Raw genomic sequence first — 26,404 nt, forward strand, 5'->3', positions numbered from 1 at the left:
TCTTTACTTTTCCACTGCTGCCTTCAAATTCTGCTGGGAAACATGAAACTTTTAAAAGCAGCATCTCATGAGTGTGGGGACAAAAGGACTATTTCCTGCAAAAAGGACTTCGGGGCTACAATAAGCTATTTCTGCCTTGCCCCAGAAATCATACGCTCTCTATGGAAGGCCTCAAAAGAAAACATGCCATAATAGCTTTGAAGTACCTGAAGAGGGACAGCATTAGAACAAATAAATCAAAGCAACAAGCACTTATTAAGCACCTACTACATACCAGGCACTGTGTTGAACACCTACTGTGTGTTAGGGCAGAGTGCTAACAGAGGAGATGCAAAGTGAGGCAAAAACAGGGTCTCTGCTCCCAACAAATTCCTAGTTTAATGGGGGAAGACAGAAGAAATTGGAGAATGAATGGGGACTGGGAAGATTTTCTATGGAAAGTCAGAATTTAGCTGAAAGTTGAAGGAAGCCAAAAAGTAGAAGTGAGAGGGCACTGCAGGAATGGGAGAGGCCTGTGGAGTATCTTATGGGGAGAAATGCAAGACTGTTCCCATATTGAGGAAGACACCTAGAGACTGATAACAGTTGGAGATGAGAGGCCTGGACAGATGGTGAAGCAGTGTGGAGAGAGCAGCTTCGGCCAGAACTCCGTGGTACAACTGTGGTTAGCAGGAGTGGCCTGAGGAAGGGAGAGGTCAGAGCCAGGGAGAGCCAGGAGGTTCTGGACAGAGGAGAGGCTCTCCATGAGGACTGAGGAAAAACCACTGGGTTTGACAGCTAAGAGAGCGCTGTAACTCTGGGGAAAAGAGGCTTGGAGTAAGAGGAGAGCAGGAGGAGAGGAAGCAGAGGCACTGACTGTACTGGTCTTCTCGGGGAATCCAGTCACAGAAGGAAGAACCCATGAACTAAAAAGGACGGACAGGTCATGCGGGGTTTTGGACAATGGAAGAGCAGTGGACATGTTTGTAGGCAGAACTAAACAGGGAAAGATGAAAGATGAGTGAGTGGGATTGACAAGAGACAGGGCAGGACAGACCACCTGGGCACTGCACTCCGAAGTGGCAACAAGGAGGAATGGCATTCTAGTCCCAAGAGATGGATGACCAAGGGCTGTGTATGGGGAACTCAGAGAAAGCCTGTTTGGCTAGACTGAAAGCTGAAGAAGCAGGTTGGGGGTTGGGGTGTATGGGGCTCTACAAGCTAAACACAGGAGTCTGAATTTGCTCCTAAAGCATGACTCATCCCTTTTGTGATGTGGGTCCCTCTAACAGTCTGAAGAAGTATCCACTCTCAAAGTCATGTTTTTAAATGTATACAACACACAGGATTACAAGGGAAACTTAAGTGTACTGAAATGCAGGTATAATTTTTTTTTTTAAGTTATATATATTTAATTCCTTTGACAGAAGTGTAAAGGATAAAAGAAATGGCCTGAGTCAGAGAGGTCAATGAGAAGGCTGCTACAACTATCTGAGTGAGAGTTGATTAGGGTCAGCCAGCCGTGGGGTAGAGAGAAGGGGTCAGATCTGAGAGACACTGGAGGTATAAATGGGCAGTATTTGGTAAATGACTGAACATCTGTGAGAAGGAAGAACAAGGAGTTTGAGATAATCAGTGGAACTGTCTATAATGGGACTGAATCTTCCGAATGGGAACTTATAGAGTGTACAAAGGGAGCACTTTGGGACAGAACCCTGAGAAACATCTGCAGGTACAGAATACATTATGAATCAGCTGGCAAGAGATGGAGGAAAGGTCAGGCAGGTAGAAGAACTTAGAGAAAACAATGTAATGACAACTGAGAAAAGGGAGAATATGCAGGAGTTAGTGGAGAATGTAAAATGTAGCAGAGGTTAAGAAGAAGAAAAAAAGATCCGATTTAGTGATTAAGAGATTATTCAGATACAGGGGGAAATCTCAGAAAAGTGAAAACAAAATCTATCAACAAAATCTACTTAAAAAAAAAGAAATCATTGGTGATCTTGTACATAATATAGGATGAGCAGTGAAGCTGGAAACCAGATCACAAAGGGTTGAGGAGAAGTGAGATCAACAAGATTAAAGAGCATGTAACCTATAATCAAAAACACAGGGCAGCTGCCTTTGAAGACAGAATGATGGTTTTAAGAATGATAATACTAACTAGTATTTTGAAAGACCTTCTGTTGTAGTAGATGCAGTCAGGCTTGAAGTCAACAACAACAAGATTTCACTATTTCTAGTCATATGAAAAGATGCTCCAAGTCATTATTAATCAGAGAAATGCATATTAAGACAACTCTAAGTTACCACTACACACCCGTCAGATTGGCTAAGATGACAGGAAAAAATAATGATGATTGTTGGAGGGGATGCAGGAAAACTGGGACATTGATGCTTTGTTGGTGGAGCTGTGAACGAATCCAACCATTCTGGAGAGTAGTTTGGAACTATGCTCAAAAAGTTATCAAACTGTGCATACCCTTTGATCCAGCAGTGTTACTACTGGGCTTATATCCCAAAGAGATTATAAAGAAGGGAAAGGGACCTATATGTGCACGAATGTTTGTGGCAGCCCTCTTTGTAGTGGCTAGAAACTGGAAACTGAGTGGATGCCCATCAGTTGGAGAATGGCTGAATAAACTGTGGTATATGAATATTATGGAATATTACTGTTCTGTAAGAAATGACCAACAGGAGGATTTCAGAGAGGCCTGGAGAGACTTACACAAACTGATGCTGAGTGAAATGAGCAGGACCAGGAGATCATTATATACTTCAACAACAATACTATATGATGACCAGTTCTGATGGCCCTGGCCATCCTCAGCAATGAGATCAACCAAATCATTTCTAATGGAGCAGTAATGAACTGAACCAGCTATGCCCAGAGAAAGAACCCTGGGAGATGACTAAAAACCATTACATTGAATTCCCAATCCCTATATTTATGCCCACCTGCATTTTTGATTTCCTTCACAAGCTAATTGTACAATAAAAAAAACAAAAACAAAAACAAACAAACAAAAAAAAACAAAACAAGGTTTCAAATCTTTCTCTGACATTATCTCTGACATTATCTGTAGCTATATGACTCCTTGGGTTTAATGGCCTTATTCCATGCTATCTCATCAAATCTCAAAATATCCTGCCTTAAGTTACTTAAGCTGATGAATTCATGGGCATAGGCCAAAAAGAGAAACAATATTGGTCTGTGAGTTCAATGAAGTAGATACTTCTTGTAACATAGGACATCATCATCAGAAATTCTTGACAACTTATTGCTGCTTCTCCATTTTTACAGGGGATCCCAAATCACCCAGGCTAACCTGGAAAATATTCACATTAAGATGGATTTTTCTGCGGGAGAGCTCTGTGGGCCTGTTGAAAGCACAACTTCTCAAATGATATCGTCTAGCACATTCTCCTCCTTTACTTTGTCTCTGAAATTCACTTATTCTCAGGGCTTATTCCAGAGACAAATGCACACTCTCAGTGGATGGGGGCCTATAACTGTTTCTGAAGCTGAATTCTAGGTATTTAGGTTTTTCTTGATGGATGGTTATGGTGATTTCTAAAAAAGGTATTATAGATTTCTCTACAATTTCTCTTGATCACTTTATCAGCTCCCATAGATTCCATTATGGTCTCTAGAATGAATTACAGATGTCTCTCCTTAACCTGAGCCTTGCCTATGGGCTTCAGAACCACCTTTATCAATGGCATATTTTTCAGACATTTTAGACCACCTGATGGTCATTGGTCTTCCTGCATTAAAAGATCCAGCCAAACTGGTCTCTTTGTTTCTCCTGCACCAGCCCTGATGCTCTATCTCCTCTCTGTTTTTGCACTAGCTGACCCCTAGAAAGATCTAGATTGCATCCATTTCTTATCTCATAGGATTATGCTCTTCCTTGAAAATGTAGTTTAAGTAACATCTTCTGCAATCTATTCCTATTCTTCCCTAAATGCTCATACTTTTCCTTCCAAACTACCCCTGTAATAAATTATGATATAAACATCTGTGCTTGTTTCTACTGATGCAGACATTTCCTTGCTGTCTCCCTACTTTAGAATGGATACTGTGTACAAGTACAGGCTGCTCCTATCTCTATACAGATATCCCAGATATACCTAGCCTGGTACTTGCCACAAAATAAGTAGGCACTTAATAAACGCTTCTTCACTGATGATCTAAGGGATTTAATAAAGCTCAATATAATGGTATTCATAGCTGGAAATGTTTAGAGGACCTCAACACTGATTGGGAGTACAAGTGCATTTGGTGAGACCTTACTTGAGGTTGATGATTAAGATCACTAAAGAGAATTCTACGGACAACTGTCTTTACCAAAGAACCTCATATGGTTATGTGAGATGACTTGCTGAAGGCAAATCTTTATGGCTAGCTACTCTGTCTTTGAAAAGGAATGTATGCATTTCAGCAGAGTTAAATTAGCTAAATGGCAAAGGGGGTTCAAAAAACAAACCCCCAAAACACATGCACTTTAGCTACTGAGTCCTATGGACACCACCACTATATTGGAATCTGCTGCCTTCTGGCAGCAAGAGAAGGCCTATAAGATTGCATTACTGAATCATTTTTTTTTTTTTTTGGAATCCACAAACTATAAATTGAATAGAACCTTTCAAACAATTGTGGGATCACAACAGGAAGGTTAGCCATGGAGATCCCTGTAGATCTCTGCCTTTTTTTTTTTTTTAAAAAAACCAATCTCTAAATGAAACTAAGTATTGCCTTCAATTATGAATTAAAAACAAAAAATAAGGCCCTTACCCAGAAGAAGGCTCTACAGATTTCACCAGACTACCCAAAGGTTCCAGACCATAGGAAAAGTGAAGAACCCCTGACAGTGATTCCTCAAAGCTCCCATTTGTGAATACTTTATTGGTTTAGATACTCTTTCCCAGATTGCTCTAAAAATTAACCCTTTCATTTCCAACATTAAAAAAAATCCCTCCAAAAATTAGTTTAGCTAACCTAACCACCAGAGTTAACTACCTAGTAAAACCAAACAAGGTGTTAGTCACAACATTTTGTAATCTCCATCCCACCCAGATTCCCTACCCATCCCTGCCAGACAGAGGCAACCCATCTCATTTTTCTCCTCCTTCCTCTGATGGTGCTGAGGGTGGTACTGGGTCTATAACCTTCACCTGGCATCTTGGTGCTGGTGACTTCTGGGGGTCAGCTAGTTCAGTCCTCTCATTCTTTATAGAGGGCACTGAAGCACAGAAAGAGTCACACAGGTGGTAACAAACCTCTGAGCCAGGATCTGAAATTGAGTCTTCCTGACTCCATGTCCATGAACTAATCCACTGTTCTACCCCACCACCATCTCAGCTTCTATCAACCTTCCGGTGCCTTCCTATTCTGTTCCTGTGAAGGATGCAGGATGCACAACTATTCCTCTACCAAAAGGCTCTTTTATAAAGCCATTTCAAACTAAGGTTTTAGGGTGTGCCATCACTGATGAAGAAAACAAACTGTTTAGAAGCACAGAGTGCTTTGCCCCAGCCTGTGCCCATGCTGTGCTGCCAGAGGAGGGCTTTTCTTGTGGCATGAAGGCTGTGGCTCACATAGGTCTTTGGTCAAGCTTTCAGCAATCCTGCTTTTACTTCCACCACTTTTTGGTGCTTTCTGAGGTGACATTATTGTGCTTGTCATCTGTCATGCTTCTCTCCAAAATAGTTTACAAATGAGATTAGAATGGAAATGAGTCTTTTCATGTTTCTCTGCTGGACAAGGAGATCAAGTATTAATTAGTCTGAGGGTCCTTTCTGTTGACAGCTTTACATCTATTAAATGTTAAACACAGAATGGCAACCATGGTGAAAATGCCGGTCTTTTTGTCATCAGGGGACTAACGTAGACAGGCTTTGAGCTGTATATTCTCTACTTCTCTCCTTTGATGGAAGGCATCAAGTTCCAAACATCTGTGGTGCTTTTGTTTGGAAGATCTGGCCAGTCTTCATAAATTTCTCAAGCTCTTCATTTTCTTAAACAGATATTGTCCCAGAACATTAAGATGCTATCCCCTTAAAAAAAAAAAAGACCTTCATTTTATCTCACCAAGACAGCATCTTTTAACTCTCCTTCCTTTCACAGCCAAACTCCCAGAGGGGAAAAAAAGCCATTTACACTTGTCCTCACTTTCTGATCTCTGATTCACTCCTCAACTCCTGGAAGTGAGCTGATTTATAGGACCATCACTCAGCTGGGACTAGCCTCTCCATACAATCAATTACCTTTTATTTGCCAAGCCTTGGGATCTTTTCCATAATCCTCTTTCTTGACCTCTCTACAACAAAGGACACTGCTGACACTCCTTCCCTCTCGGACATTCTTTTTTCCAGATTCCAGTATTTCTCCTCATTTCTATTAGGTACACAACACCTTGTTTTGCAGATGATTTCCAGGTTTCTCCAAATGATCCCGGTCCCTCTCCTGAATTTTACTCTCATAAGACCAACTGCCTATCGGTTATTGCTAAATGGCTCTTCCACAGGCACTCATCTTCATACCAGAACTCATCAGCATTAGTGAAACATTCTATTTCCCCTCTTCTACCTCACTACTTCTGTCCTAGGAATCCACACTTGCAACTTTAGAATCACTCTCTGCACACCTACCACAGCCAATTAACTAGGAGGGCTAATGGATTCTCTCAATTTCAGCTCTCTTCCATCTTTCCCCTAAGCTCTGTTCACAGCCATTACACTGGTCCAGGCCCTTCACTATTCTCACCTGGATTACTGGACTATTTCCCCCTCATTAGTCTCCCTAATTCAAGTCTACTAATTATATGCATTTATGTGCCTCTTTACCATTTTTGCCATATTACCATATGGCATGGTATAATGAAAAGTGGCAGATTAATAAATTTGTTGACAATATCAAATACTAGATACTCAATTCATATTTATTACAAGGCTGTGCATAGAATGTTGTGTTAAACACTGAGGGAGATATAGAATACATGGTTCCTGCTTCCACAGGGTAAATAGTAGAGTAGTGAGAAATGACACAAACAGAAATCTAGATGGGGTACCCCCAGGACAAACCATCCTTTTTCCTCCTACTGTCTTCTGAAAAAAGATATGAAATTTCCTAGACAAAGCAAAATCCTGGAAAAGATATGAACTCCTTCTCCCTCAGATACTGCTCCCCCAGTGATGCTGCCATGGTGATGATGACGTTCCTAGCTCTAAGCAATGCCTTTGGGCTTGGTTTTTAAGAGAGGACAGACAGACACAGACTTGTTAGCTTAAGAGAGATATTACCAAGAAGTCCTTTTCAGGGAATCTCATGGCCCCAAGGAGGGAGACAGAGCTAGTTCTGAGCATTTCTGAGTCCATGCTTGGAAATCCAAAAATGCTAACTGGCAGCCAAAAAGCAATGGCAACATGCCTGACCCACAAAGGGATTTCTGGACTAAACCAAGAACATGGGCCAAGCTTTTGAGTTGTAGGAGCCAGAACCACGAAGGCGTCTCAATTCTATGAAAAAGAGGAGCAAATACAGAAGTGGCTCCCTGGTGCCATTTATGTGGTCAGACTAGATGCATGGATATGGGATTCTTTCCCTGTGTCATAGGGAAGAGGCTATTTAAGACAGGTTATAAGTACGGAGGGCAGGTTTTATGTAAAGATACCCTAACAAAATCCAGGCTTCTGGAGGCTTATGCAAATGGTCTCAATGATGAGCTTGGGTTGCATTTGTTGAGTAGAAATATAGAGGAAGTGGGTGGGAGGAGAAGAGCATTCTAATTTTTTTTCCTTGATAGGGAGGGGAAAAAGGGCAGGCTTCCTGGAGGACATGCCACTTGGACTACAAATAATAAGCTAAGAACTTAACTGGGATATGAAAAAGCAGAAACAAAAATTTGGGGCACAAGAATATAACTGTTATGGGACAGAGAGCCACCCAAATTAGCTATAATGAAGAAACCTTAGAGGAAAGCAGAAAAGGATAAAGATGGAAAAGGCAACTGGTTAACAGATCCTAAATATTAATGAAGAAGTATAATTTTAACTCAGTGGACAAGAGAGGGAGGGAAGATTCCTAAGCAGGGATGGGTCATCATATATACGAGGCATAAGCAAACTATGTATAAGCAAATTAAGTCTACCAGTGGGATGAATCAGATTGCACAGAAGGGGAAAGAGGAGAAGGTAAAAAAGATTAGATAGAAATACTTTAAGGTCTTATATATACTGTATGAATAACAATGTTCTATCAAAACTTCTAGTTGAAATACTGATTGTTAGAAAAAGGAAATCAGTTCCACTGGCCTTCTTGTTGTTCCTCCAAAATGATCTTGTCTCTGTGGCTTTGCACTAGTTATTCCTCATGTGTGCAATGCTTTTCCTCCTCACTTCTGCCTCTTAAGCATAACATTCTACATGTCTCCCTGCCACAGAGGTCCTCCCTCCTGAAATTTATCTTGGGTTCCTTTTGTATAAACCTATAGATGTATGTCTAGTCTCCCTAACAGAAGAGATAGGACATGAGGGCAGGGATATTTATATTTGCCTTTGGAACCCAAAAGGCCAATATGTTTTATCATGTTTGCTGATGACCTGCTTTTAAATAATCCACATGACCCACCCTTGAGAATTACCACTGGAGAAATGTCAGTGTTAGACTCGCTTTCTGGGTTTTTCCCTATGCTTCTGGTTTACTCTGTCTAATTTATACACTTATGTGTACTGTGTGATGATACTGGGTAAAGATAACTGATCTGGCTGGCATCCAGGCTCATAGACGATCCAATGCCATTCAGTTCTTTATCTGAGGGATTTGAACCAGTATCCTTGACAACAGCCTCCAGCACTGAAGAAGTCTACATGGGTTTGTCTGGTTTGGAGATGCCACTGGTTTATGTCTATTATGTCTATCCCACCAATTCTACTGGATCAATGGACATGATCTCCAGAAGTAATTTCAATTTTTTAATTGTTGAAAAGTCCCTTTCTGACAAGTGAATGACTGCAAATCAAGAAGAGACTCCAAATTCAAGCTAAAAGGGGAAATGTACTTTCCAGAGTCTAATTACACTTTACAGAAAAAAAAAACATCGTGTGTACAAAAAGATGTAAAGCTGGTCGGTACCAATTTGCTATAGAACGAAAAACACACCTATACACTAAACATTAATAGCTTACATCATCAGTAGTGGCAAGGCTTTCACTGGGAGTAAGTTCTGAGTTCGAGGCTATCCAAGTAGCAGAATTCACTGATTTGACATTTTCACCTTCTTTTTCATTAGTCTCAGAAATATGCCTGTTGACTATGTCCTAGACAAAGAAATAATGCAGTTAGTTACTTACATAATAATGATAATCTATTATTAATAAACAATTTAAAAAGTAAATAATGTTTTAGTACATCACATTTAAATGTACTAGTCCTTTTAAAAAAGGAGACAACTGAGGTAATATAAGGTATAAAGTTATCCTTTTAGAAAAGAATTTAGACTAAGGGGCCAAGATGTTCAAGCTATAGCACATTATTCAAAGTAGACAAAAAGCAGTACAGAAGTAATAAAGTGGCCACAAAGTACAAAGGAAAAGAGAGAGAAGAATATTGTTCCACAGGTATGTCTCAGTACAGAAACAGGCTCCCCATGCAGACAGAGAGAAATAAGGGCCCAGGCCAATTAGAGTTGGAGGCCCTTCTTTACCTGCAGTGCATACAGTGCCCTCTGTCTCAAATAGTCTGTGTTAAGTAGTTGGAGTTCATGGAAAAGTTCAATGAGAAAATGAGGACGGGATTCATTTTGAGAAATCAACGTTGCTACTTCAGAATAAATAGTATCTCTCAAAGCTTCAAACATAGAAAAATCACTTCCAGTTTCTGGAAGACAGAAAAGATCAGACAATCAAAATGGATGAACTGTTTGATGCTTCCTACTAGTGACAGTGACAGAATTAGCTTTTAACAGAAGCTTTCAGGTGGTACTTGTCCTTCAAAGCATAGCGAGTGTATTGAGTATGGGAAGTTTGTAGGATAAAAGAGAACTGAAATGACAAAAGAGTGTCTTAGTGTTCACCATGGTGTTGCAAACCTGCAATACAGCCTCACAAACTATTTACAATATACTAAAAATGGGTCTACCCCTCACTTCCCCACAAATTTTTATCTATTTTCTAACAAAATTTAAGGGAAACTTAATTAGTATATCAATGAGATGAAATATACAAGTTTTCTACAGGTCTGTCCAGAGAGATCATCCCAACAGAAATCATTTCTTTTTGTGATGATGATGGAAGTATATACACATCAAGGTCATCCCTGGAATCATGGAATTTTTGAGTTAGACCACCTCCCTTTTATATTGGTGGGAACTAAGTGACTTGACCAAAGTCCCACAATGAGCTCTTCTGAAATACACACTAGAAAATTTAGTTGAACAAAAAGTCAAGATTTCTTTATTGTACTTTTTCTGTCTCTCTACACACATGCACGCGCACACAACATAAAAAAAAGGCTCATATCTTTTCCATTAATGACAATTTACTTTTTTAATTAAAAAAATAATTACTTTTTATACTAACGTACATGTTCAATGGGGGTGAGGGTGTGTGTGTTAGAGCTTGTGTAGCTTAGACTCAGAATTTTGGGAGTCAAGATGGGTAAGAAATGCAGTCTGCTGCTTCTTAAAGACCAATTTGCTCTTTCCTTGAAAGTACCCCCAATATGTTCAATCTCTAGCTTCTCAAGACTCTTAAATATTAAACAACCCTCCTGTTTCTTCCTCACTGATTATTGCCATAGAACTACAAAATATCAAAAGACAGTAAAACTCCAGTTTAAATACAAGAATGACACTTCAGAAAGTTTTCTGAACGTTTGTATGATCTTTAAGTCTATATAACCAGTTTGGTGTTGACTTCCACGAGAGATATTATTGATTAAAAACATAGCAATATCTAGGATTTTTATACCTCCAATGTAAATAGTAGGGGATCAGGGAAAACTCAAAATTCTAATTTCTGGAAAACAGTGCTTTAAATATTTTGTAAATACAAGCTAAATAATTCAGAAAGTCAAACACTACCTGCTTAAAATGTTGAAAGTCACATACTCATATACGTACACAGACACCCATAATGCACTCCCACACATACACACACATGTAAACACACACTCACACTATCTACCAAGTAAAAATGGAAAAATGAATAGTAACTGATATTAGAAATTATCAGATTCCTGAAAGAACACTTTGTTTTGGGGTTTTTTTTTGTCTGTTTGCTTAAAAAAAATATCTATTTTAAGTTAAATTACTAGTCCACAGATACAATAAATTGCACCTAAAACAAAAAGTAAAATTATAGCAATGAGTTTGAGATGAGAATTTAGAACAGAATTTTTTTTTCTTCAGAAATTGAAACTAAGCAGTTGATGAATTACCTGGTGCTGCATTGCATGCATTTCTGTTAGACTGCTGAAGTATTCTCCTAGCATGTGCTGTAGGGAAAGGGGGAAGGGACAGATACAATGATGAACACAAAAGTGTATGAGCAGTAAACACAGGGTTTATCTATGAATCACTGAAATTAAAAAGACAAAACAAAACACTTTAAAGTTGTTTTTGAGACCAAAGGAGAAGTTGTTGTTGTTTTTAAAATAATTTTACTTATTTAAAATTCTTTCACCAAATAAAGGCAATCATCCCATCATAAAGCCCTAAAAGACCTATCAAAGAAAATGAGGCCTTATCTAAAACAAGCACCATGAGTGTGACTCTACCTTTTTCTTTTTCAGAGGGAGGCACAAGGTATCCTTTTCCTAAGCCAAAAGAAGAGGAAACCTTCCCTCTGTTCACCCCAAACCCTCTGCTTTGGTTGGCCTCCAAGAGGTAAGACTTGCCCAATTGCCCCTGGAAGTCCCTGGCCACTAAGTCTTGCTAGCCCCTTGATGCATTTTTTTTTTTTTGGGGGGGGGGGGGCAATCAAACACAGAATGGAAGAATAATCCAGGCCCAGATCCATTCAAGTGGAGGAATAGCATGGAATCTTAGAGCTGGACAAGACGTGGAAGGGCCTCTAGTTTAAGCCCCAGCTACATAGGAATTAATTACTCGGTTTCTGCTTGAAGGCTTTTCAGAAGGAAGCCACTCCTTCCCTTGGGGAACTCACTGCTCCTTCTGGACAGTTCTAAAAGTTTGGAAGCATTCCCTAACTCTGAACTTTTTACAAATCACCCCCTTTACTCTTAGTTCTGTTTTCTGGGATCAAGAAGAACAATCTAATCCCATTAATGCTGGAAAGCTCTTTAAATACTTGAAGACAGCTTTCATGGCCCCACAATTTTTTTCCTCTTCTTCCCAATGAGCATCTCTGATTTGGCCACACCCCAAGGAGTGATCTCAGGGTTTTTCACCAATATCCCCCTTCATGTGGTCCCCGGGACAAAACATGACCCTCCATCTGAGGGTCTGGACACCAGCTCTACAGAGGAGAGGACCACCACCTCCTTCGTCCTGGGCTCCATGCCTCACCCCATGCAGCTAGGTCTGCATCAGCTTTCCTGAAGGACACATCCCTGTAAAGATATCTACAAAGCTCACAGTACACTCATGTCCCCAGGTATTTTTCCAGATGTATGCTTGTTCTAGCCACTTTTTCCCTACCTTTTATTTCTTGTCAATTCTCTGCTTCGTATATAAAATATGGACTATTTTCACAACTTTATAAACTTTTGCAGAAAAGAGCAATAATCTATCATAATAAATGAATTTAACTGAGGCAGCTACCCCCTTTTGTGGAGAGGGAAGGTCTACATGTGCTATATTTTGCACATTTTTAGATTTCTTCGATGAACTGATTTGTGGCACTGACTTTTTTTTTTAATGATCTCTAAAAACACTAGGTGACATATGGGTGGGCTCTCTGGGAGAAGGGAAGCGATAAATGGGACACTATGGTGATATAAGAAACAAAAAAAAAATCAATAAAAATTTATTTAAAACAATTTAATGGAACATTGAAAGTTGGTAGCAAGAAGATTATATTATGGACTGCTTAAACAAAAAAACATGAAATAGATAAGGAGTGTGAAAAACACTATTATTATCCTGGCTTAGAAGAAGCACTCTCTTAGTGATGGGAAGACTTCTTTAGCTAGACATCTGCCAGAGTTCTTTGTTGCATGAAGTAGAAGAGCAAATCATTTCTTGACTTTCTTGAACCTTCCAAAGAAATAAGGAAACCCCTTTCTTGACCAGATTCTTACCAACAAGGAGGAACTGGCTGCTGAGACCAAAGTGGTGGAAATTTCAGGAGGAAAGTGATTGCTCCATATCCCAGCATTAGAAAGCTAGACATGAGCTCACACACAGAGGCTTAAAATTTCCTAAATGTAGGAAAGCAGATTTAAAATAATTCAGGGAAAAGAGAGGAGGATCTTGCCTCTGATCCATGCTGGCTATGTGACTTAGAGCAAGTAACACATAACATGTTGGGGATCCAAAGCAAATCTCTAAGGTTGTAAGGTACAGAAAAGTTGCTAACCTACACTGGTAAAGAGAATTTTTCTCCTCTGATAGTTCCCTATATTAAAGAAATCCCTCATATTGTGGAGGGAAAAAAGAAGAATCAAAGAAGGAAGAGGACTGCTACTGGGGGTTACAGATTCAAGAGCTCCTTTACTCATTTTGCTTCTTTTTTTCCTCTAACTGGAAAGGATATGACAAAAGAAGCCCACACAGGGCTGATACCAGAGATCAGGAGAAGAAAAAAGAGCTGTTAGCTGCCCTTGATGAGTTCAGGTTCCTGGGACCAGATAAAGTACAGCTGCAGATAAGAGAAATAGAAAATGTGAGAAATCACAGAAAGTCCAGACTCCTTTAGCGTGATCAGAGGTATTTATCCCAAAGTAGGAACTAATATTCTTTATAATGGTCTCTCCTCTTAAGATTGTGAGCTCTCTGAGAAAAGGACCCACTAAGTTTTTCTGCTTAACTCATGCTCAGCACACAGTAGGCACTTAGTAAATGATTGCTGAGGGGATGGCTTGAATGCTTTTGCCAAAAAATGCAGAGGTGCATATTCTCCCCACTTATTTGACAAGAATGCTAGAAATACTGATTATAGAAAAGTTATAGCAAAGAAAGGGCAAAATTATCTGTTTGCAGATAAAATGATAGTTTACTCAGAAAACCCCAGAGAATTAATGATACTATGTTTAAAGTAATTACAAAATCCATAAAATATTTTGGGATTATTCTATCAAGACAGACTCAGGACTTTAAAACACTATCTACAGAATTAAAAGAAGCCCATTAATCAGATTTGAGCCATGCCAATATAATAAAAATGATGACATGAGACAGCTAGTTGGTGCAATGGATAGAGCACCAGCCCTAAAGTCAGGAGGACCTGAGTTCAAATCTGATCTCAAATACTTAACACTTTCTAGCTATATGACTCTGGACAAGTTACTTAACCCTAATCGCCTCAGCAAATAAATAAAATGATGACACATGATTCTTTGCATAAAACAAGTACTTAATAAATGCTTCATTCATTCATTCCTACCAACACTAATTTAGAGATATATCAATCAACCAAATGTTATTTTATAGAACTAAGCAACTAAATTTAAAATTTCATTCAGAGAAACAAAAAAATGCAGAATCTCTCTGAGAAAAATGGAAGGGAAAAAAAGGCAGAAATAAAGGGAGCCTGGCATTAAGGAGGCCTAATATTACCACATCTAAAACTAAATTATGTGATGCAATATGTATCAAAACAAGTTGATCTAAATTTAAAAAAAAAAGTATAAGGGGAAAGGATTAAATTATCAAGACCTAAAAAGAATAGAGCACATTAGCCCAATGTTCAATAAGTCTAAGAAAATAAAAAATACTGTGAAGATTCTGAGTCTGATAAACATTTAAAGAAAATTAAAAAGCAATCTGGCAGAAAAAAGATTTAGAGCACCAACTTATATCAACCTCCCTTTCATTCATCCTACTTTGTGCAGGAAAGAGACACAAAGACAAAAATCAAAGAATAACTACCCACAAGGAGTTAACATTCTATTGGAGAGGAGAGAGAGGCAGTTTAAATCTAATTTGGATAAATGTAAATTCTGACACCTTCGTTAAAAACATCAATGTCAGATATACAAGATGCTGAAGGCATAGCAAGGAAGCAATTAATATGAAAATGATCTGGGGGTTCAACATGAAACCATGGTGTGGCAGAGTCAGAGTGACCCAGCAGTTAACCAATCAATCTGATTTTAGGCTGAAAACATGAGAAGTATCTTGATCTGGGGAAGTGAGCAATTGTGTGATCTCCTGAGTGGTACATTTTATAAGGGTATTGCAGGGTTGGAGGGTATCCAGGAGACAAACAGTTGAAACAGTTAGGAGGGGATGTAAGAACCAAATCGTCAGGTGAAACTTGAGCTTTTCTTCCTTTCTCCTGATCTGAGATGCCCCGAAGTAAATGGGCTACATGGGGTGAACACCCTGTCCTGCAAATCAAGATCTGTTAAGTAGGAGGTGTGCTCAAGAGCTAACTGGCCTCTGAGATCCCTTCCAACTCTTGACTCTGTATTTCTTCTTTTTAACTACTTCAATGACAACTAATAAAAATAACTAGCATTTCTAAGGTTCACCAAGATTTGCAAAGTGCTTTGCAAACAGTATCTCATTAGATTTTCAGAACAACTTTGGAAGGGAGGTGCTACTACGATTCCCATTTTATAGTCAAGGAGACCAAGGCTGAGAAAGCTAAACTGATTTGCCCCAGGTCACAGAGTCAGTAGGTATTGGCTGTCAACTTTGAACTCAAGTCTTCCTGACTCCAAGTTCAGAATGTTGTCCATTTAGCAGCCTCTGACTTTACAAACCACTGTACATCTCTGAGCATGAGATTTACTAGAAAATTTGGTTAATGTGCTGTATTTTGAGTCTTGAGAATATTTTAAAATAATCACTTGAGGGTTTGGTTAGTTAAAAGTTCAGAAAAGGAAGCAGTGGTTGTTAGGCAATGTCAGCAATAGGTTGTGCCAGCCCATATATGGTTTTCTTTTTGGATAGGTCACTAAACTATTCGATAGGGGAAATGTTACTTAAGATAAGACTTAAGACTAGCAAAGTAGTCAAGAAAGTATTGCAGATAGCCAGATGGGGGTTGGGTGATAACACAGTTAAGATAGGCTGGAAGTACAGGCTTGAGAGAAAAGAGCCAGGTTGGTGTGGTCTAAGCTTCCCCTCACGACTTGGTTCAAGGCAAAAATAACAGGTCAGCCAATCAAGGTGCGGTTGCACAAAGCTGAGAAGACTGCCAGGATCAGGACAGACAACATACCGAAAACAAGTGAGGAACCAAAGGGATCTCAGTAGGCCAGAGTCCTGAGTTGCATCTTTTAAGATTATGTTTAATAGAGATGAAGTATAGGAGAAGTGGAGTTCCAAAGTGGCTTTCACAAGTGGAAGATGTAGGTGGTGTGCATTGGCTTGACATGGAGCTCAGGACTTGGGACTTGAAAGAATAGTATTAAAAGTTCAATAGGTGTCAGCAGCAAAAAAGTGAAGGGCTCTCAGACTCCTTAGGAATAAGGAAGTAAACTCCCTTCAGCCAGACCCCAGTAGGAGGACTGTGTCTAGTTCTGAGCACCACAGTTTGGACAAGACTTCATTAAACTAAAGAGGGTCGTCTCTACATACCTAATCTCTAGGTGGACAGTCAGGAGAGTAAAGGGCCCCAGGGCTATGCCCTATGAGAATAAGGCAATGGAAATAGAGATGCCAGCCTGGAGAAGAGAAGATTGGGAATCTGGGTAAGGATAATAAAGGATATTATTATATACTCTAAGGATAACTTTTCAAATATACAAAGGGCTATCACGTGCAAGATACTTGTGCTGTTGCAAATTTCAATTTCTCAACAATAAGAATCATCCAAAAGAAGCACAGGCTGCTCCAAAAGGAGTTCCTTGTCATTGAAAGGTTCCAAGAGGGTGATGGATGACAACTGTCCACAGAGGGAATGATACCCTTACCTGCCAATGATTTCCCCAAAAGAACATACATGTTCGATCCTTGAGACCTCACAAAGTATCTTGAAGATTACAATGTAGATTTGTTTTTAAAGGACCATGCCTCAAACACATCACTCTGGCTCTCACTGATTGGTGGTCAACAAGTCTGAGCCCAAGTCTCACTTGATCATTGTTTGGGCTCTGAAAGGTTCAAAGTAAGTGTAAACAGCAATTGTTTCTGTTGTGGCCAGAAACCCGGAGTCTTCCCCCTCCAGACTGATTTTGCTAAGTAACAGGCTATTTTTTGGCCTCATTTCTTATCCAGCCTTAATCACCAAATGAGAGTTGCCTTAGTCGAACTGAGACCTGTTAAAAGCTTAAAAAGGCCAAGGTCTCCCACAACATCCAGGACCATTTCCAGTCGTCCAAATCTATATCTGGCCACTGGACCCAAAGGGCTCTGGAGGACACACAGGTGACTTTGCCCAGTCCTCCCTCACTTCAATCCAATTTATTAGTACATCATGGCAGCACCTTCCTGATGTCCTGGTTCTCTCTGAAGAGAAATAATGGAGGACGACTTACTGGGTATAACATCTTTTTTGGACAGGATCGCTGCTCAGTAGATTTTTCAATTCTACGACTGCTGAATCTGCAGCTGGAGTTTTGGGTGGCCTCAGTTTCCTCATCTGCAAAATCAGTCTGAACTAGATGACTCATGAGGTCTTTCTGAGATGACACAGATTCCTGCTGTAAAACAACAGCATCTCCAAGCATCCCCCTTCCAATCTCACTAGTTAGCACTTTTGGGAAAAGAGGGAGAGATCAGTTGAAGGCATGAGACGGAAGGCTGAGATTTGGTCAAGAACGTCCTTTGGAACATGATGTGGAGATTCTAATGGTCAGTGAGCACAAAGAATCAGGGGCAGAGTTTGGCTTGCAGAGCACATGCTTTATTTCTAATTATTCTACTGAAGATTTCTTGCCTACTAGGTAAGCAGGACTTTCTGAGCCTTTCTTTCCCGGACCGGTACAAAGTGAAGAGAAAGTAAAGGATGCTTCTGAAAACACAAAGGCAGTTGTGAACCTCAACTGGACCCACCTGTGCCAGCCGGGCATAGCAGGGGCTTCTTCCCACCCCCTTACCTGAGGACATCTCTGTTGATCGGCTATATTTTATAATTTTTTCCAGCTGCTCATGATTCTTTCTGCTGAATACTTTTGCTGAAACAGGCTCCTCGGTCTGGGCTGCATGCCTGTTCCTACTCTTGCAAGGCTCACACGTACTAGACATACTGGCACTTTCATACCCTTAAGTGAAAAAAGGGACAAGTGTTTTCATCAGGTGTGACTGGCTCACTGAAATCGAAAGTCATGCTTATAGTCATTTTGAGAATCAGTGCCATTTTAAAACGAAGGATTGGGGCCCCAAGGGTTAAGCAGATAAGATCAAAAGAAATGTGGAGGGTGATAAATTAGCACTCACACTCAAGGAATCTTCCAGGTGTTTGTTTAGTAAGAGATTGCAGGTGAGGCATTATGATGGAAAAGAGATTTCATTAGGATTCTTGGAAACTGTCACAGCATATAGCTTTAGCTGTATTCCTGACTTAGATTCAGTAGGAAAGTTTAGTCTATGATCTTAACCTTGTCAATAATAAAATGCAAATCAAGTGAATGAAAACTAATGTTTACAGTTAAAGAAAAATCATCAAAATAAGAGTTGTTCTTAAGTGTTCATCTCAGAGCTTTTGTGATTTTAAATTTGGATTACTGGTGTCCTGATTATCATGTTCTGAAGTTTTGTTCATCTGATCTCCACAATCTTCCTCCTCCTCTAGAACAGATACATGGTATCTCTGCTTTTCGACTCCTTTTGTCTCTCAACTAGATTATTCTAATTGTCTTCTACCTAGACTCAACCCTTCCAGTCTCTTTCCCTTCCTTCTCCATTTTTCCCATAAATGCCAAAATAATCTTCCTAAGGAATCTCCCTGAGCATGTTACTCCTCTACTCAAAAGCCTCATTTCCTTTTTATAGGTATAAACTAACAAAAACTCCTTCGGTTGCCACTGAAAGCACCCTCCAAGCTCCCTTTCTAATGATATTCCATGGTGCTGACATTTATGGATGCCAAAGTGCAGTCAAGTGAAATTACCAGCTCTTAACCAAAACAGGAGATGGGCTGTCTCTTCCCTCTAGACTGAGATTGTGGGGACCATAGCCCTTGTCTGAAGAAATACCATTTTCTCCTCTTTGTCTTGCCTCTTCTCTTCTTTCAATGCCCACCTCTGTGCTATGATGGCCCCAGAAAGCCTTTTCTGACCCATAGGGGACTCTCTTACATTCTGCCTTATTTGTTTACATGACAGTCTCCATTTGACCATATAATCTCTTTTTAGGCAGACATATCATTTAACATTTTGCCATAATAGGTGCTTACTAAGATAAAATTAAAGCTTATTCTTCTTTAAAAAACCAATAAAATCATCTTAGTCATTCAGCTTTCTGAATGTGCAAAGAACTGTATTGTGCACTATGGAATATGCACAACATTAATTTATCATTGCTATAGTAATAAATAATTATCACTCATTTGTAAATGAAATAATTCCTTTAAGACATTCTCTCACCTGACAGGGCTCACAAGGGAATAAGACCCAAACACATATAGTATTAATACAGAATATTATATGCTAAGTGCACCAGAAAGATAGAAAATAAAATACTCTATGGTAAGGGAGAAAGGGGAGACAACAAGGGTTATCAAGAAGGTGTGTGAGTTGGGTGCCAGAGCCCCATTGGCAGAAGTGTTGTGAGGAACTCCACAAGCAATAAGTAAGAGAAAAGTGTCTCCTCCGGGCCCTGCTGAGACTCCTGGTGCCATGACTTTCTAAAGGATGCAGCCTGTGAGCCTCCCTAGATTTCTTCAGTGACAGTCACCAGGGATACCCAAGGTTGTCAGTGCAGAAAAGCAAGAGATTGTGAATAGTAGCACACCAAATAATGGAATTGAAGAGCATCAAGTTAATAAGGAAAGGGAAGAAAGAAGAGTGATGAGCACAGAGACTTGAAGGTACTTCCTGAAAGACACAGAATGACCACTGAAGTGTAAGGCTCATGGGAGGTATAAGAGGCTGTTTGAGATGAAAAGGGATGGGGAATTGATAGTGATCACCATTAATACTTCTGGTCCAGATGAGAGAGAATCAGATGGAGTAAGACTGAGCTTAGTTCCATAACCAGAAAACCAGAACAGTGACTTCTGTGGGTCCACAGGTGACACAATGAGTGGTGAGGGAACAGCATGACTCTGTGTCATGGATCTTAAAGGGGCTTGGCTCAGAGGGATGAGATGGTGGAAAAGGGCTTTTCTGGAGTTAGCAGGGTACAAGTATTCATAGAAGATTGGAGGGCCCATTGCAAGGGAGCAGGAGAATTGTTAATCAGGCTGGAGTGGCGCAGAGAGAGGGAGGAGTAATTAGAATACAGACAAACATTTTGCAGAAGGCACAACAGTTCTGTTGCTTAACCTTAAAATGGTGGGACTAGGACAGCAGCACACTGGGGAGTAGAGTACTTTTGCATGTCCCACCGGAAAAATGAAACAGTTGGAAGATTTGCATAATTGATTTGTCTCGAAGTTCGTAAAAGTGGTATTAAATTAAAATAATAAATAAATAAATTAAATTTCTCCAGCTTCTTAAATTTGGTTTATTAAATTTATTTTTAAAATTTATGTCTATGTCAAATAATTCAGAATTAGCAAGAGCAAAGTGGAGACCCGGGTTTGAAATTCCTCCTCGACACTCACTCATTCCTGGTTATTAATCTCCTGAAGCCTCAGTTCCCTCATTTATTAACTTAAAAGTTGCAGGGCTGGCAGTGTTCCCCACTCTGTCTATGGCTGATAAAACAGCAAGGTCCTGCTTTCTAGTGCTTACCAGTGCTTTTAGCCCTTGCTTTCAGCTGTGTAGAAGTCTTCTTCTTGGTCTTTGACTTGGGAGTCTTGTCTTTGGAGGCCAGGCTGGCCTGTGCAGATGCTTTCCGGGTTTTGAATGTTTTTGTTACTGTGGTTGGGTCTACAGGGTCAGGCATGCTGCTGAAACTCTCCAGGGACTCCTCATCAAACTGCCGTCTTCTCCGACTGCCATCAAGCTGATTTGGGCGGTGATTACTGGCAGTTTTCTGGACAGACACCGCAAATCCAGTCTTGATGAACGGTTTCTCAAGACCACCTTCTTGCTCAAATAGCCATGCTGGTCTACTGTTTTCCACCTCCTCTTCAGGCTGCTTTTGATTTCTTAACAGGAAAAAAAAAAAAAAAGAATTTTTACTTTGACAGGTTTCTTCATTCTTCTCATTATCCAGAGGCAATTTCTTATATTTTACACCAATAATTAATTAGACTTGGGAGAGGGAAAGGTATAGAATTACTTGAAGGCCAGCCACAAAATTCTGCACTGTAATCTAGGTGAATGTTACCTAAGTGGAGCTATAAACCAGGCTGTGGTAGCTCTGTGAAGCACAAGACCTTTCTCTGTGAGCAAAGAACAAACAGGAGTACAGATATTCCCAGAAGGAAAATGGAGTTAGAAGTAGAGAAGAGGGATGGGGACTGAGGGCAAGCTAGTGCAAATAGGACCAAAGTTTGTGAGGGTTGATAAGCTCCTCTGTTCATCTAGAACCCTACACTATCCAGATGGCTGTTCTAGGCCTGTGCTGAGCCTTGAAGGTACAAACCCACAAGATGGGAAAAACTTTGGGACAGCTCAGTATCGTGTTGAATCTGTTTAAATTTAGATGGTCCTAGATCCTGCCCAAGGAAATCAGGACCCTAACACTGCCCATAGATGCCAGATCAAACAGGACATTCAGTCTCAAGAAGAGTCTTATGTACTGTACTCCCAGTACAGCTTCAGAGACAAGGATGGTTGAAAGGAGATCCTAGTATTTGTCTGCAAAACAAATGACCAAAGCCTGAGAACTACCCAAAAAACCTAGCTGGCTGATTATAGGTCACAGCTGAGGAGGAAAAAACCCCACCAGAAAGGAATATAAATGAAGAGAGAACCAGGTTACTTCTCTATACATGTACACAAAAGATGTCTGTGTAGAAGATTTATCATTATAGTCCAGGAAAAAACAGCAACACACAACCGTTTGGGTTTATTTCTTATTTGTTTTCTGGTTCTGTGGCATAGACTTGCTCTGTCCAACAGGCCATTTTATTCCTCCTGCCTGATACACACCTTGCCATTTTTGTTTTACAATATCTCCCAAACCTGGATTTCAAACCATCTACCTCCAATATTCAATGGAACTGTTTTATCTGGGAACTCAGGAAGGGGATTTGGGGGCACTTGTCCCTGTCCTAGATTACCCTTCCCGAATGGCTCTGAGGTCAGTAACTATCCAAGCTGCCCTGAAGCACGGATCTATGAATACTCCCATAGATCAAGTCTCAGGAGTAGTCTCTTAAAAAAATCTGTTTGGATTCCCTCCTGCTATGATGCCATCCTAGGGTGTATCTCTTTCACTCAGCAGTCTCAGACCCTGTGTATGTGTGTGTGCATGTGTGCCCACAAATGGGCAAAGGCCAGCCTAGGACAGGAAGCCATTTTACAGTATGGCCTCCCTAGATCCAAGCATACCAAGGTCCATTTCAACCAGTTTATCAAAGGATCTCAAAGCAGTCCCTGTGGCTACCAGCAGGTCCATGGCCTGAGTCACCCTTATTTCAAGGTCACAACTTCCCTCCTCTGCTAACTTGTGAATGTCCTTCACAATTATCAAAATGTACTATGCACACACAAATACACACATAACAAATGCTCTTTAATTAATTACTTTTAATTACTTTATTAATTAATACCTTTGCTTTTCGGCTCCAATAGAGGAATTGCTTTCGAAGGGTTTTGGAAATGCCACATACTCAGTTTTTCCTGGAATACTTTGATCTGCTGGTTGCTGTTGATCACTGGGTGTGGGGATATTTTGTGCAAAATCTCCAAAATTAGATGTAAATAATGGATTGAAATTCATACCTGTCAGAGTAAAGTCACAGATGTAACAACACATTAGGAAGCTTTTGCCAATGAATGCAATTTTTAAAAATAAGATTATTCTAAGCCTATGACAATTAAATCTTTTAAATGTTTCATGTCATTCAAAAGCTGAATGACATCACATTCAAGTCCACTTCATGAAATATTATTTGTAGCCCAGGATCTCACCAGTGTGCACTGTGGTCATTTTTCTTACCCAGATAGTCCTAGGAAAGGAGGAGACCCTCCCTTATCATCACCACCCCTCACTAGTCTCAGCCTGGAAGCCAATCTACATTGGCTGACCTTCCATGGATACCCTGAAATCCATGAGCTGCCCTATCTATTACACTGCATGCAAGTGAACAGTTGTGGAAGAGGTACTTTTGGTTTTGGTTGCTCCTGTGTTTGTTGTGAGGCTGATCATTTTTCAGGGATCATGGATCTTGTGGAGATGTATAAGTCTTTAGAGAGATCTGAACCTTTACCAGCAAAAACAGTACAGTGCAGAGGGAACTCATGAATGACAGGGAACTTTTCTCTTATTTATACTCTGGCCAAAGTAGACACAATGGGATCACTGAGTGAATGTAGAACCGGACTAGCTCTATACTAAAACATAGCATGTGCTTGAATCCATTTTAGTGACTGATTTTCCTGGGTAAGTGTGAGGTTCATTCTCAAAAAATGCACAGAACTAAAAAAACAAACCAAAAAAACACAAACCCAGCACATGGATTGGCAATTCCTGAGGCTGTTTGCACCACCTTCTTTCACTACTAGCATGTTATTTTTTTTCTCACTCAAGTATCATGCTCTTTCAGATTGGTATACTGAAAACTGACCCTTTGATGCTCTCAAAATTATCAGCTCCAATAAAAGCATTTCTTTTATGGCAGGGTCTGATGATCACAGCTGGGCATTCTAGCTTTACAGTCTTAAAAGTCACTTTTAATTTTCCTAGCAAATGCAGGTCCGTGTTCTAGGATCTACCCCCAAAGATGATGATAGTCCTTTAAAAATGCTGCCAGAGAATTGACTTTTTCCTATTTGTTGTTCCTCATGGCTTCTTTGAGGCTAGCTCAGAGAGGACACACACAGCATTTCAGATTCAGAGCCAGAAATGACTCTCATACAAATAGATCACTGAGACCCAGAGAAGACCAAATACCTGGTAAGCTCTACTGCTGAGATTTGAAACACTTAGCCAGTGCTTGCTGACTGACTGAATGACTGTGATTTACTCTTGGGCTCTTGTCCCACAAGTGCCGCTGCGCTTCTCCGAAGATACATCCACCTGAGGAATAGCCAAGCTAAGGAGAAGACTCCCTGGAGACCAGGAAGCTGACTGATTGCTAGGGCTGAGGTAATCCATGAGACCCATTCCCTACTCTGCCCATCAGAAGGGAAGCTCCCTGACAAGAGGGATAACTCTTTCTTTGACTATGCAAGTGCAGCAAGTGCTACACCCAAAGCACTTATTAAATGATTGCTACCCAGGGGTCTCAAAGCCAGGCACCTGGACTAGGGGACCTCAGGGGCCTTGAGCCTTGTCGACAAAAACACACAATGCTCTTCCTTCACTCCCTCTCCCTCAGCTCCCTTCTGATTGTGTAAGGATGGGGCAAACTGACAGAAAGGGAGTGCAGAGAAAGCTAAGAATCCTATACCATTAAGATAGTCAATAGAGCCTAACTTTAAAACTGGCAACCTAAATGTAGACCCAAGGCTCACAATGGCTAAGAAGCGAAGGTATACCAGGAGGTTCTGATTCCTAGCCATAAAAGCCAGAAAACAGGAAGGGGTACAGCCAAACAGAAAGAAGGATCAAAGATTCTCTTTGGGAAAATGCATAAAGAAATTGGTGGATGGATCTAGTCTCATTTTATATCCCAAGGAAAGAGGAAAGATGATATACAGGATACTTGGTCAACTCGTATAACAGACATCCTGCTGCATAAAAACAACCATCATATAACTTGCAACTTAAGCTCCAACATTATGGAGAATGAAATTGTTCTTCTACAAAGTACCTGCTCAAATGAAATTCGCATGTATTTGATCACTGATGTCTTCAATACATAGGTAGGAAGAGGTGAAGGTGGTGAGAAATTGGATCAAGAATAAGAAATGACATTTGTAGACTAAACAGAAGCCTCACACCTATATATCAAAAATCATTTTTTTAAAGAAAAGAACTTGAAAGCACCAAACATGGAAAGCACTAAATAAAATCAGAAAAACTCAAAGTGCTTATATTTAAAACAGATAGGAAGAAACTTATTTGTGATGTGGAAGCAATTCCTAAATCAAACATCTGTATGTAACCAAAACCATCAGCTTGTTCAGATAAAAATCTGCACAAAATTAAAATGAAAATGGGTAGGTGGGTGGGTGGGGAGAAGTTACAACAAGAATTAAACATAACTCCCTCTTGAGATATTTGTATCAGTTCCTCTGGATGAAAAGCAAGACACATACAGATTGTAGTAATTTTTATACAGTAGTTTAGCAGAGGCAAATCATATGCTCCAACAGACTAAAAAGCCTGGTCAGCAAATCCCTAACCTATTTGCCAGAGAGAAAAGGTCCCCAAGAGAAACCCCAATTTAGAATATAAACAAGCTTGGGCAACCTTGAGGAGAATGATGATGGAAGACCATGGGACACCGACTCAAAAAATAAAGAGGAGGAAGAAAGGGAAACGGGTAAATTTGAAAGCCTGAGAACAGTCAAGTCATCCCAAGGCATTCTATGAGAAAATGTTAAGTGGAAAACATCAAAAAAAAAAAAAAAAAAAAAGAAATAGGCAAAGATCAAAAAGGACTTTTCTAATAAAATTTTGCTATCCAGGACAGCAGGGCCTCCATCCTTGGACTCTTGACATTACAGTCCCCTAAGGACAGATGAATACACCAGTATTCACAGAGATGACCTGTACTAGAAGTAAAATTCATCAAATTCTAAAAGGATAAGAAAATTCTTGACACTTAATATAGGAGGAAAAAAAAAGAACCTGAGAAAATATCAACAAAATATTTCCTACCCCTGCCAAAGGAATTGGTCAAGCAACAAGAAATTGATGGGAACTCACTCACCTTTGATGCCTTCTGCTTCATTAAACACCAGCATCAATGACATCTTAAAGATCCAAGGAAGTATTTGAAGCAGGTCCTCTACCTCCAGTGTCAACTATAAATTCCCTTAGAATGGATCTGGTTATCTGGGTCTCACTCTAAATTTGCTTGTTTACCCTTCACTACTTTTCGCAGATCTGTCAGGTGAACCACTCACAAATCTTCAGCTATCTCCTTCTACGGAACTTTTTAGAATTTGTGTTCTAAAGATTAC

General features: G+C 40.0%; 1 protein-coding gene across 23 annotated transcripts in view; it reads right to left on the reverse strand.

Annotated features, from left to right (window-relative positions):
* The window catches only part of PCM1 (pericentriolar material 1), a 92,342-nt gene that overhangs the window by 19,360 nt on the left and 46,578 nt on the right, over nt 1–26,404 (reverse strand). For 16 of the 23 annotated variants that reach the window (XM_031942293.1, XM_031942305.1, XM_012551948.3 and 13 more), the window contains 6 exons: nt 22,882–23,053; nt 20,951–21,309; nt 18,152–18,316; nt 11,420–11,476; nt 9,687–9,859; nt 9,169–9,300 (listed from right to left, as the gene is read on the reverse strand). In XM_031942293.1, coding sequence (XP_031798153.1) covers nt 9,169–9,300; nt 9,687–9,859; nt 11,420–11,476; nt 18,152–18,316; nt 20,951–21,309; nt 22,882–23,053 — 1,058 coding nt within the window. The remainder of the gene's footprint in view (nt 1–9,168; nt 9,301–9,686; nt 9,860–11,419; nt 11,477–18,151; nt 18,317–20,950; nt 21,310–22,881; nt 23,054–26,404) is intronic. The other 7 variants (XM_031942306.1, XM_031942307.1, XM_031942297.1 and 4 more) reach the window with 3 other exon arrangements.

This window comes from Sarcophilus harrisii, chromosome 6 (genome assembly GCF_902635505.1).
Source record: "Sarcophilus harrisii chromosome 6, mSarHar1.11, whole genome shotgun sequence".
In the NCBI taxonomy this organism is placed as follows: domain Eukaryota; kingdom Metazoa; phylum Chordata; class Mammalia; order Dasyuromorphia; family Dasyuridae; genus Sarcophilus; species Sarcophilus harrisii.